The sequence below is a fragment of the Eimeria necatrix genome, genomic scaffold, assembly GCF_000499385.1.
Source record: "Eimeria necatrix Houghton genomic scaffold, Enh_scaff242, whole genome shotgun sequence".
Taxonomy (NCBI): Eukaryota; Apicomplexa; class Conoidasida; order Eucoccidiorida; family Eimeriidae; genus Eimeria; species Eimeria necatrix.
The window spans coordinates 22,131-34,630 of NW_013655205.1; the positions used below are offsets into that span (position 1 = coordinate 22,131).

Below are 12,500 nucleotides of genomic sequence, written 5' to 3' on the forward strand. Positions count from 1 at the left end.
CGGCACATGAGGGGGCCCCTGGAGGGGGCGGGGGGCCCCCCGGGGCCCCCATGGAGGGTGGGGGGCCCCCTGGGGGCCCCGGGGGCCCCGGGGGCCCCGGGGGCCCCGGGGGGCCCCCCTCTTCTGGGGAAAGAGGGCCTCCAGAGGGACTTTCTGATGCAGAGGGGGGCCCATAAAGGGGGGCCCCCAGGGGGGCCCCCAAAAGGGGAGGAAGGGCCCCCGATGGGGCCCCACGAGGAGACAAAGCTGCTGCAGCAGCAGCAGCAGCAGCAGCAGACGGGAGCTGCTGGGGGGCCCCCAGGAGGGGGGGGGCCCCCGGTTGAGGTGTACATACACCTCGGGCTGAGCGGTCGGCGCACTCCGCCAGAAGTGCTGCATTCATTGCAAGAAGTTCTTCTTCTCTGTCTTCTTCATTTTCTGAAAAAAAAAAGAAAAAAGAACTTTTAAATTAAAAAAGAAATCCTAAAAGACTTGCAAACAATTCGCCAGCAGCAAAACGCACTTGGAAGCAACGAAATGCAGCAGCAGCAGCAAAAATGGCAAACTGCAGCAGCAAAAGCAGCAGCGCAGCAGCAAAAGCAGCAGCGCAGCAGCAAAAGGCACTTTTGCTGCTGCTCCAGCTTCCGCATATAACTCTGGCAGCAATTTGGTGATTTGCAGCAGCAGAGCAGCAGCAGCAGCAGCAGCAGCAGAGTTCACTTAAATCCACTTCAAGCAGCAGCAAAATTCACTTCCAGCAGCAGCAAAATTCATTTCCAGCAGCAGCAAAATTCATTTCCAGCAGCAGCAAATCGGCAGCAGCCAGCCAGCCGCGCAAGCTGCTGCTGCAGCAGCAGCTGCTGCTGCAGCTGCTGCTGCTGCAGCAGCTGCTGCTGCTGGATTGGCGTGAAAATTGTCGATTTTGCTGCCGTTTTTTGCTGCTAAAGCAGCAACCACTCGGCCCTCCTGACCGCGTGCTGCAGCAGCAGCAGCAGCAGCAGCAGCAGCAGCAAATGGTCTTTTTGAGACTATTTGCTGCTGCTTTTTTACCTGTCAAAAAGTCGCTGTCCGAGCCAAACTCAAACTCCGCTGGAGGCCGCGGCATTTGCCCGCAGCGGCCGCCCAGCAGCCCCCGGCCCTGCTGCTCCCTCCGCCTCTTTTGTGGCGCTGCAGCAGCAGCAGCAGCAGCAGCAGCAGCAGCATTAGCAGTAGTAGTAGCAGCAGCAGCAGCAGCAGCATTAGCAGTAGTAGCAGCAGCAGCAGCATTAGCAGTAGTAGTAGTAGCAGCAGCAGCAGCAGCATTAGCAGTAGTAGTAGTAGCAGCAGCAGCAGCAGCATTAGCAGTAGTAGTAGTAGCAGCAGCAGCAGCAGCATTAGCAGTAGTAGCACCAGCAGCAGCAGCAGCGGTGGCGGCAGAGAGCAGCTGGTGGAAGCAGCAGCAGCAGCAGCAGCAGCAGACTTTAATTGCGCTAAAAGTAACTATAAAATAAACAAGTAAAAGAAATAAATAAAAATAAAGAAATAAAAAAATAAACAAAAAAGAAAAAGAAATGAATCCGAAAAAGGAGAAAAAAGCAGCAGCAGGAAGCAAATTGTCTAACTCGAATTCTTGCCGTTACACCTCACCACTTGTGCATTATTTGGAATTGTTTTCATTTATTTCGGATTTATAAATTTTAATTTAATTAATTTAATTAAATTAATTAAATTAATTTAAATATTTAAATTAATTTAATTTGTTTAATTTATCATTTATGATTTAGTTTTGCTCATTTCTCGCTTATTGCTGCGAGCCGCCGCAGCAGCAAACGGAAACGAAGAAGCAAATCGAAAAAAGCGGCAAACGGAGGAAATAAAAGAATAAATAAATAAATAAATTCAAAATAATGAAATATAATAAAATAAATAAACTTTTAAAACAAAAGAAAAGAAAAAATGAACAAAAAGGACTCCAAAGCTCCAATTCGCGCTGCAGCAGCAGCGCCAGGTGTACGTACACCTCAACTCCCGGCGAAGCAAAAGAGGCAAAACTAATTCCAAAACGAAAACTATTTCAAAATTAAAACTTTAAATAATAAAAATAAATAATTAAAAGATTAAAAACAAAAAATAGATCAAAAATAGATCCCTGAGACAGCTGCGGCCCCTCACCAACTTTTTCCTTCTTTCCTCCGCCGCTCTCTTGCTGCACTGCAGCAGCAGCAGCAGCAGCAGCAGCAGCAGCTGCTGCTGCTGCTGTGCCTGCTGCTCCTGCTGCTCCTTCTGGCTGTGGGGCTGTCTCACAATTCTCAAAGGCAGCGCCGCCACGCCCACTCGCCCCTACTGCCGGCTGCTGCTGCTGCTGCTGTTGCTGTTGCTGCTGCTGGTGTTGCTGTTGCTGCTGCTGCTGCTGCTGCTGCTGCTGTTGTTGTTGCTGCTGCGATCCGTTTTCTCCGTCTGCCTTCTCAGCCGAATCGGGGGTCCCTGGGTCCCCTGGAGCCGCCTGCGTCCCTTCCTTCGAGCTGCTGCTGCCGTTGCTGCTGCTGCTGCTGCTGCTGCTGCTGCTGCTGCTGCTGCTGCTGCTGTTTGGTTTTGCTGCTGCTGCATTTAAGGCCTTCAGCACCTCCTCATTGACATCTCCCTTCCACTGCTGCCGCAGCAGAATCGCCTGACGGCGAGCGCACTCGAAGCCCAAGTGCTTCACGCTGAAGTACCTGAGCAGCAGCAGCAGCAGCAGCAGCAGCAGCAGCAGCAGCAGCATCAGCAGCAGCAGCAGAGCAGCTGCTTGCTTGTTGTGACCTGCTCGTGCGCACACTTTCACTAATAAGCAGCTGCTGCTTCCGCTCCCCTTCCCTGCGGGCGCTGGCAGCAGCAAAGGCACACGAGGGTTTAGGGTTTAGGGTTTAGGGTTTAGGGTTTAGGGTTTGGGGTTACCGGCACTGCTGCTTGCCCTGCTCCATGCGGGTGCAAATCCAGTACTTGTTGCTTTTGCAAAAAGCAACTCCTTTGACTTTTTCAGTTGCTGCTGACAGCAGCGCTTGCTGCTGCAGCGCAGCAGCTCCCTCGCCGGGAGCAGCAGCAGCAGCAGCAGCTCCTGCTGCAGCGCCTGCGAAGCCCTCGCTGCTGCTGCTGCTGCTGCTGCTGCTGCTGCTGCGGCCGTCGCCGTACAGCTTTTCAAAAGAAAAGAGGCCTCGAGAATAGGGCGAGGCGCTTCGCCCTGAGCTGCTGCTTCCCTCTGCTGCCTCACTGCTGCTGCTGCTGCTGCTGCTGCTGCTGCTGCTGCTGCTTGCTTGCCGCCTCGCTGCTGCTGCATCTGCTGCTTCCATTAAGGCCGTGTAGTAAGACTGCATCAGCAGCTCAACGCCAGCAGAGCCTTCGAGGCTGGCAGCAGCATCACCTGCTGCTGCTGCATCTGGGTCTGCAGCAGCAGCAGCAGCAGGCGCCTCTGCTGCTGCTGCTGCTGGCGACTCTGCTGCTGCTGCTGCTGCGTCTGCAGCAGCAGCTGCTGCAGCAGACTTGCAAGAGCTCCAGTGCGCTAGAGACTCACAGCTGGCTGGAGGCTGCCGGTCAAAGTACACACGAAAGCCCAAATGCTGCTGCTGCTGCTGCTGCTGCAGCTGCTGCTGCTCTTGCTGCAGTTGCTGCTGTTCATGCTGCAGCTGCTGCTGCTCCTGCTGCAGCTCCTGCTGCAGCTCCTGCTGCTCTTGCTGCAGTCCCTGCTGCTCTTGCTGCAGCTCCTGCTGCTCTTGCTGCAGTCCCTGCTGCTCTTGCTGCAGCTGCTGCTGCTCTTGTTTCAGTTGCTGCTGCTCTTGCTGCAGCTCCTGCTGCTCCTGTTGCAGCTGCTGCTGTTCTTGCTGCAGCTCCTGCTGCTCCTGCTGCAGCTGCTGCTGCTCTTGCTGCAGCTGCTGCTGCTGCCTCCGTGTCCTCTGCCGCTCAGCACGCGTAGCCGCTATTTCCGAACGCAGCTCCTGCAGTGCAGCAGCAGCAGCAGCAGCAGCAGCAGCAGCAGCAGCAGCAATCAGTGCACGTTTTTTCGAATAAAAGGAAATATAATATAATAAATAATAAATAATAAATAATAAATAATAAATAATAAATAATAAATAATAAATAATTATAAATAAAATTGAAACAAAAATAATTATTAATAATAATAAAACCAACTGGGAAACAGCAGCAAAGAAAGAGCAGCAGGGCAGTGAGCAGCAGCAGAGGGCAAGTACAATATAAACCCCAAACCCTAAACCCTAAACCCTAAACCCTAAACCCTAAACCCTAAACCCTAAACCCTAGAGTAATGAAAGCAACTAAAGAAAGCTGCCTACGTCCAAAAAGAGCTCTGCTGCTGCCTTTGCTGCCTGCAGCTGCTGCAGCTGCGCAGCAGCAGCATCTAATTTGCTGCTGAGGCGAACAACTGCAGCACGAAAAACGTCGTAGCCGCAAGCAAGGGCCTCTCGCAGCTCTGCTGCTGCTGCTGCTGCTGCTGCTGCTGGTGTTGCTGCTGCTGCTGTTGCTGCTGCTGCTGCTGGTGCTGCTGCTGCTGCGGCGACGCCAGGTGCTGCGGCTTCTGCGGGCCCGCTGCCAGCAGCAGCAGCAGCAGCAGCAGCAGCTGCTGCTGCTGCTGCTGCTTTTCGCTTCTCCGTTTGCGCTGCGGACTCTCTCAGTCCTACTGCTGCTGCGGAGGCAGTAGCAGCAGCAGCAGCAGCTGCTGCTGCTGCTGCCGCTGCAGCAGCAGCAACAAACGAGATGTCGCTTTTGTCCTCGTCCGTCGCTGCTGCTGCTGCTGCTTCGCCTTCAACTGCAAAAGGAGGCAGCTGAACGCACTGCCTTTTGCTGCTGCTTTCTGCTGCTGCTGCTGCTGCTGCTGCTGCTGCTGCTGCTTCGCTTAGTTTGCGCGGCTGCAGCAGCTCCTCCTGAGACGGCAAAGGGTCCAGCAGCAAATCCAAACAGCTGCTGCTCAGTGGCAGCAAACCCCTGCAGTCCTCTGCAGCAGCAGGAGAGTCATGTGCTGCTGCTGCTGCTGCTGCTTCTGTTGCTGCTGCTGCTCCTCCTGCTGGACTTGCAGTTCCCGGTGATGCTGCTGCTGCTGCAGCTTGAGGTGGCTCACTAGTTGCTGCTGAGGCTTCAACTGCAGCAGCAGCAGCAGAAGCAGCAGCAGCTGTTGCAGCTGCTGGAGAGCCCTCTCCAGCTGCTGCTGCCACCGCTGCTGATGCTGCTGCTTCTCCCCATGCTGCTGCTGCTGCTGCTTCTCCCCATGCTGCTGCTGCTGCTTCTGTCCATTCTGGTGGTGCTGCTGCTTCTGCTGCAGTCCCTGCTGCTGTTGGTGGCTGCTCATTTTTTGCCATTGCTGCTGTTGCTGCTGCGGCTCCTGTTGCTGCTGCGGCTTCTGTTGCTGCTGCAGCAGCAGCAGCAGCGTTGGCAGCACTCACCCTTGGAGCACTTGGAGGGTCCTCTTCACCTGCTGCTGGCCCACTGCTGCTGCTGCTGCTGCTGCTGCTGCTGCAGTGCTGCTGCTGCAGCCCGTCGCTGGGTGGCAAGTCCATACCGGGCGCTGAGGTGTACGTACAGCAGCGGCTGCATGCAGGCGAAGGCGCGGGGAGTGCAGCAGCAGCAGCAGCAGCAACAACAGCAGCAGCAGCAGCAGCAGCAGCAGTGTTTGTACGCCGCAGCGCAGCTGGAGCAGCAGAAGCAGCAGGGCGAAGGCGCTGGGGTGTACGTACACCCGGGATTTATGCAGCAGCAGTTTGGCCTTGAAAGTAAATAAAGAAAATAAAAAAAGAAAAAAGAAAAAGCTGCTTTACTTAGTGGGAAAAAGATAAATGTAGGGGGCTCCGCAGCAGCAGCAGCAGCAGCAGCAGCAGCAACAGCAGCAGCAGCAGCAGCAGCGAAGGCAGTTTAAAAAACAGAAGGAGGGGAAGAAATTGAAATTCCTTTTGCTGCTGCTTTTTGAAATGAATTAAAAAAGAAGAGAAGGAGCTGCTGCAGCGCAGGGGTGCTGCTGCTGAGGCCGAGCAGCAGCAGCAGCAGCAGCGCAGCAGCAAAAAGGAAGTCTGGGAACTCCTAAATAGATCAAAAGAATTGCAAATTAAAAACAACTTTTAATTTTATTTTACTTTTCCACTTTTATTTCTTTTTTGGAACTAATCGGCGCGCTGGACCGCGCGGGCTGCTTGAGCTGTCTGTACACCCGAAACCGACATGCGCATGTCTGCTGCTGGCCCCAGCAGCAAATAAGACCATTTTATTCCCTTTTTCTTTTTTTTATTTCCCAAAATGTAATTAAAACTCATTTTCTTTTCATTTATTCCAAATTTAAACTTTAATTTCCAAATTTAACTCAACTTTCCCCCCCGGACGCGCAGCCGCCTCGATTCTGCTGCGCCTTTCGTTTTCCCTCCTTCAGCGCCCTTCCCTGCTTCTAAAACTCACAGCAGCAGCAGCAGCAGCAGCAGCAGCAGCAACGGCGCGGCGAGCAGCAGCAGCTGCGCAGCCAGCAGCAGCAACGACGCAGACAGCACCGGGGGCTGCAGCTGCAGCAGGAGGGCAGGCAGCAGCAGCAGAGCCTGCAGCAGCGCGAGGCCAGAAGCAGCAGCAGCAGAGGCAGCAGAAGCACAGCCAGGAGCAGCAGCAGGAGCAGCAGGAGCAGCAGCGAGCCCGCTGCTGCTGCTGCTGCTGCTGCTGCGCAGCTGAAGCAGCAAGAAGCCCTGCAGCACTTGCTGCAGCAGCTTTCAAAACAAAATGAAGCAGCACGAAGATGCAGCAGCAGCAAAAACTCCAAAAGAAGAAATTTCTGTCTTTGTGCAGCTGCTGCTGAAGATGCGGGTGAGGCCTTCAGGTGTACAGACACCTCAGAGGCATTCGGCTGTACAGGCAGCTGTGGGGCCTTCAGGTGTATAGGCAGCTTCAGGTGTATAGGCAGCTTCAGGTGTATAGGCAGCTTCAGGTGTACGGGCAGCTCCAGGTGTATAGGCAGCTGTGGGGCCTTCAGGTGTATAGGCAGCTTCGGGTGTATAGGCAGTTGTGGGGTTTTCAGCTGTATAGGCAGCTGTGGGGCCTTCGGGTGTATAGGCAGTTGTGGGGTTTTCAGGTGTATAGGCAGCTTCGGGTGTATAGGCAGCTTCGGGTGTATCGGCAGCTTCGGGTGTATAGGCAGCTCTGAGGGAGAGCGAAGGGCGAATGGGCAAATGGCGTTTTATTAGTCACAAAATGAGCAAAAGATTTAATTAAATAAAATGAAATTATAATTAATTAATTAACTAATTAATTAATTAATTAATTAATTAATTAGTTCCAAAGACTTTCCTCTTTTGCTGCTGCTGCAGAGCCTCCGCGCTGCCGACGCCGCAGCCGTCCTTGCTGCTCTCAGGGGAGACCCCAACAGCAGCAGCAGCAGCAGCAGCAGCATCAGCAGCAGCAGCAGCATCAGCAGCAGCAGCAGCAGCAGCAGCAGCAGCAGCAGCAGCAGCAGCAGCAGCAGCCTGGACAGCTTTATTGCCGAGTGCAACGCAGCGCTTCGCGGCAGCGGCGTGCAGATTCATGTGAGGCCTTTTGATAAAAAAGAAATAAATTTTTAATTTTAAATTAAAAATAAAAAATAAAAAATTAAAACTTTTTTATTTTTAATTAAAAATGCATTTTCGAGTCTAAAAAGAAACCTTCATAAGGCCTCATGCAAGCAGCAGCAGACGCAGAAACTGGCGCAGCAGAGACTGCCCCCACTGCAGCAGCAGCAGCAACAGCAGCAGCAGCAGCAGCGGCAACAGCAGCAGCAGCAGCAGCAGCAGCAGCAGCAAAAGACCGCGCCCGCGAGTGGTGTTGATGGATTATGTAGTGTTTTGTTTTTCGATTATTTTGATTATTAGAATTGTTTAACTCTTTTAATTATTCAAATTGTTTAATTGCTTCAATTATTTAAATTGTTTTAATTGTTTGCTGCCTGTTGTTTGCTGCTGCTGCTGCTGCTGCTGCTGCTGCTGCTGCTGCTGCAGTCCGGGTTTGACGGCCAGGGGGTTTCCCTGTGCCTGAGCGCAGCGGATTTGTTTGGCTTTTTTGACGGAGAAAACGCCAAAAGTGGAGAACTAAACATTAAAACTAAAAACAAAAACAAAAATGAAGAAAAAGAAAACAAAAAGAATACTTTTGATGCCACTTTGGCTAAATCTTTCCACAAATTCTTCCGACTGGAAGCCGCCGAAGCTGCCTGTACAGCTGGTGAGTCTGGGGTGTACGTACACCCCAAAAACGCCGTTTTTCGCGCTTTTCGCGTTTTCGCATTTTCTGCTTTCATTTCTTTTCTTTTCTTTTCCTTTTCTTCTTTTTCTTTTTCTTTTCTTTTCTTTTCTTTTTCTTTTCCTTCTAAAACTCAAAAATCTGTCTCGGCTTTTCATTTTAATGCTTTTTGTCTTATCGGGGAGCTGTGGTCTCGCACATGTCGCTGTTTGCGTTTTTTCCTCCATTTTTCGGATTTTTGAACTTTTTCAACTCTTATTTTGCTGCTGCTGCTGCTGCTGCTGCTGCTGCTGCTGCGCTGCAGCTGTTCTGCAGAAGATAATGGAGTCTCGTGAGCAGCAGCTTTCCCTTCGAATTTAAACTTTCAAAAGCCCCTTTTTGGGGCTGCATGCGCTCCCGCTGCATGCGTTTTGGGCTGCATGCACTTCTGCTGCTGCTGCATGCGTTTGGGGCTGCATGCACTTCTGCTGCTGCTGCATGCATTTGGGACTGCATGCACTTCTGCTGCTGCTGCTGCATGCATTTGGGGCTGCATGCGTTTGGGGCTGCATGCGCTCGGACAGGCAGCAGCATTTCTGTGGGGGATTTTGTGGAAGTCTGCGCTGCCCACAAAGTCGCTGCAGCCCCCAGCCTCCGTGAGTTTCTTCAAAAGGGTTTTTTGAAGTCCAAATGGAACTTTTTGAGGCGATTTGGGGGAAATAAAAAAGAAATAATTAAATTAAAAAGTTATTTAGTTTATTTAAATAAAACAGAATTTTTTTTCGTCCAAAAAGACCAAAAAACGGGCCCAAACGGACTTCTACAAGCTCCAGTAATGTCTTGTTGAAATTAATTATTAATCATTCTAATTAAATAATTAATTGTTTTCAATTAGTCATTAATTAACATAATATGCTCGTCTTAAAGGGTTTAGGGTTTAGGGTTTAGGGTTTAGGGTTTAGGGTTTAGGGTTTAGGGTTTAGGGTTTCCTCTGCCTGTCGCTCCCTCTGGCTGTGCCCCCAGCAGCAAACCCTAAAAGCATCAAACTATTAAACACTAATTCATTTATTATTTATTTATTTATTTATTTATTTATTTATTTATTTATTTATTTATTTATTTATTTATTTATTTATTTATATTCTTTGTTTTGTTTTTCAGTGCGGAAGCTGCTGCAGCTGCAGTGGCTGCAGTCAGAGCCAATTCGGTCTCAGCCGCAAAAACGGAATTTGACATTGGGCTCTTGTTTTTATTTGGTTTGTCTTTTTATTTTCTTTTTATTTTCTTTTTATTTTCTTTTTTATTTTATTTTTAATTTTTATTTTAATTCTTTTTTGTTTTTTGTCTTTTCTTTTTGCTTCTCTTTGTTTCTTTTTGCTTCTTTTTGCTTTTTCGCTTTTCTTTGGTGGCCGTGGGTGCCCTCTTTCTGCTGCTGCTGCTGCTGCTGCTGCTGCTGCTGGTGTCTTTGGCTTTTGCTGGTGTCTTTAGCTGCTGCTGCTGCTGTCTTTAGCTGCTGCTGCTGTCTTTAGCTGCTGCTGCTGCTGCAGGTGTCTTTATCTGCTGCTGTTGCTGCTGCAGCTTTGTCTGATTACTGTTGCTGCTGCTGTTTCGCCTCTTTAAGCTGCTGCAGTTCCTTCTGCTGCAACTGCGTTTAGCTGCTGCTGCTGCTGCTGCTGCTGCATTTGTCCTGAGCTGCTGCAGCTGCTGCTGCAGTTGTCTTTATAGCTGCTGCTGCTGCTGCTGCTGCTGCTGTGTGCAGCAGCTGCTTCCTCTTCTGGATACGGATTCGGCAGCAAAGTGTTCTGTTTGTTCTTTTCCCGTTTTTGTCGGGGTGAGATTTTTAAAAATGAAATAAATAAATAAAATATATTATTTAATTAAATGCCATTTAATTTAATCCAAAAATAGTCAATTTTAAATACCTGAGCGTCTGCATGCGAATCTGAGGTGTACGTACACCCGAACTGCGCACTTGCCAAGAACTTTCGGATTTACTTTTTCATTTACTTGCAATAAGTAAAAGAGATTTGAATTCATTTAAATTCATTTATTTACATTTTTTGTTTTTTAATTAATTTTATTTATTTTATTTATTTCATTTCTGCATTCTCTGCTCATTAAAAGCTGAAGCCCGTCAGGTGTACGTACACCTGAACACCGTGCTTGTGCGGCTACTGGCACTTCACATGCACATGAAATGCTGCTGCTGCTGTTGCTGCTGCTCTTGCTGCTGCTGCTGCTCTTCCTGCTGCTGCTGCTGCTCTTGCTGCTGCTGCTGCTGCTGCTGCAGTTTGTGCGCTGCAGCCGCTGCGGCGCTGAGAGCCACCGGGATTGTTTATCGGGCCTTTCTGGGGCGGCGAGTGCGGATTGTTTAAATTGCATTTAAAATAAATAAATAAATAAATAAATAAATAAATAAATAAATAAATAAATATTATATATTTATTTATTTATTTATTTATTTATTTGTTTATTTATTTATTTAATAATGTCAATAGTCATTAAATTGAAATTATTTATTTCTTTTGTTTTCTTTTTTGCTTCGTCCGGAGCACCGCAGCGCGAAAGCTTCGGGGCCAGGCCCCCTTTTATAGAGCTTTTGAACTTTTTATTTATTTATTTATTTTGTTAGTTATTGTTTATTTATGTAGGGTTTAGGGTTTAGGGTTTAGGGTTTAGGGTTTAGGGTTTAGGGTTTAGGGTTTGGGGTTGTTTCTGGGCAGCAGCAGCAGCGAGGGTATTATCTCTGGCTCTCCGTCTAGGAAAAGAGACAGAAATTCAATTTGAACAAAAAACCCTAAACCCTCATTTGCGAAGTAAATAAGGGTTTAGGGTTTAGGGTTTAGGGTTTAGGGTTTAGGGTTTAGGGTTTAGGGTTTAGGGTTTGGCTGCTTTGAAAGGACCAAATAAGGGACGAATAGGTAATGCAAAGTGAATGCAATTGAGACATTTTATTTATTTATTTATTTGTTTATTTATGAGCCTTTGAAAGGGTTTTGAGCTGCTGCTGCACAGACACTTGGGGTGTACGTACACCCCAAGTGACTCGAGAAGCTGCACGCGGAACTTGGGGTGTACGTACACCCCGAGTTCCGCGTACAGCTTTCAGTCTTCTTTCGGCACTTAATTTGCAAATGTGTTTATTTAAAAGAATAAAACAGTTTATTATTTATATTTGAAGACTTTTTGGTAGAAAGATGCAAGCAAAATCGTGATTTAATTCAACTTTCGGGTTTGGAAGTACTTGTTCTGCTCCCTGCGTGCTGGAGGGTCTGCGCGGGTCTAAATGCCCCTCGCGAATTCCTTTTTTCATTTTATTTTATTTTATTTTATTTAATTTCATTTTTAATTTCACTTTAATCTTTATTTGGCGCTTTACTTCCGTTTTTCCGGCGCTGCTCTGTCTCGATGGCAGCGGCGGCAGCGGCGCGGGGGAGTGCGGGAAGGAGAAACGGGGGAAAGCTGCGGCAAAAGGGGAATAAAAGTGGAAAATAAAAAAGAAATAAATAAATTTATTTATTTGTAATTTATTTATTTATTTATTTGTGCATTTGGAGGCTCGCTGATCATAAAATGCTCAATGCGAGGCGGAGACGAAGCTGCGGACGGAGGTGTAGTGACACCGCAGCAGAAACGCGCGGCAGACGGCCGAAAAGGGAAAAAAAAAGAAATTAATTAAATTATTTATTATTTATTTTAATTTGCTTTTTATTTGCAACAAAAGAAGCAGCAAACGAGCCTCTGCTGCTTCGTCTCTGTCTCCCTTGCGCGGCTGCTGCACAGAAACCGCCGCTGCTGCTGTTGAGGTGTACATACACCCCAATTTGTCTTCTTTTTCGCCCCCTTCTCCGCTTTGATTGTTTTTATCTCTTCATCTTTTGCATTTCCTTTTCGCGCCCTTCCATCCCAGCAGCAGCAGCAGCAGCAGCAGAAGCATTTGCTGCAGCAGCAGCAGCAGCAGCAGCAGCTCGACGCCAAGAACAGCAAGACCTACAAAGCCCGGTGTACATACACCTCAGCGCTCCCAACTCCTTTCTTTAACTCCCAATTTATTTTTTATTTTTTATTTCATTCCTCCGGCCTCTCGAGAAGTGTGCTGCTGCTGCTGCTGCTGCTGCTGCTGCTGCTGCTGCTGCTGCTGCTGTCCCTTTGTCTCCTTGCTATCCTTTGCTTGTTTATTTCCTTTTATTTTATTTCTAATTTTCTTCTTTTTCAAATTCCGCACTTTTCCATTTATTTCGACTTTTCCTTTTTCTTCTTCCCGCTGCTGCTGCTGCTGCTGCTGCTGCTGCCGATTTGCTGCTGCTGCTGTTTCATTTATTGACTATTACTGA

The 12,500-nt window shown here is 48.7% G+C and overlaps 2 protein-coding genes across 2 annotated transcripts in view; one reads left to right on the top strand and one right to left on the bottom strand.

The window, feature by feature from the left end:
• Positions 1 to 5,501, bottom strand: part of ENH_00033250 (hypothetical protein, conserved) — a gene marked incomplete at both ends in the record, with an annotated part of 7,212 nt that extends 1,711 nt beyond the window's left edge. Inside the window, 5 exons of the mRNA XM_013584999.1 lie at positions 360 to 417; positions 1,030 to 1,146; positions 2,131 to 2,672; positions 2,893 to 3,926; positions 4,284 to 5,501. Of these exons, the coding sequence (XP_013440453.1) occupies positions 360 to 417; positions 1,030 to 1,146; positions 2,131 to 2,672; positions 2,893 to 3,926; positions 4,284 to 5,501 (2,969 nt within the window). The remainder of the gene's footprint in view (positions 1 to 359; positions 418 to 1,029; positions 1,147 to 2,130; positions 2,673 to 2,892; positions 3,927 to 4,283) is intronic.
• A 1,195-nt stretch (positions 5,502 to 6,696) lies between these two features.
• Positions 6,697 to 7,777, top strand: ENH_00033260 (hypothetical protein, conserved; the record flags this gene model as incomplete). The annotated part of the gene is made up of 3 exons (XM_013585000.1): positions 6,697 to 6,780; positions 7,325 to 7,496; positions 7,683 to 7,777. The coding sequence occupies 3 exons, from the start codon at positions 6,697 to 6,699 to the stop codon at positions 7,775 to 7,777; spliced, it is 351 nt and encodes a 116-aa protein (XP_013440454.1).
• Positions 7,778 to 12,500: the final 4,723 nt, after the last annotated feature.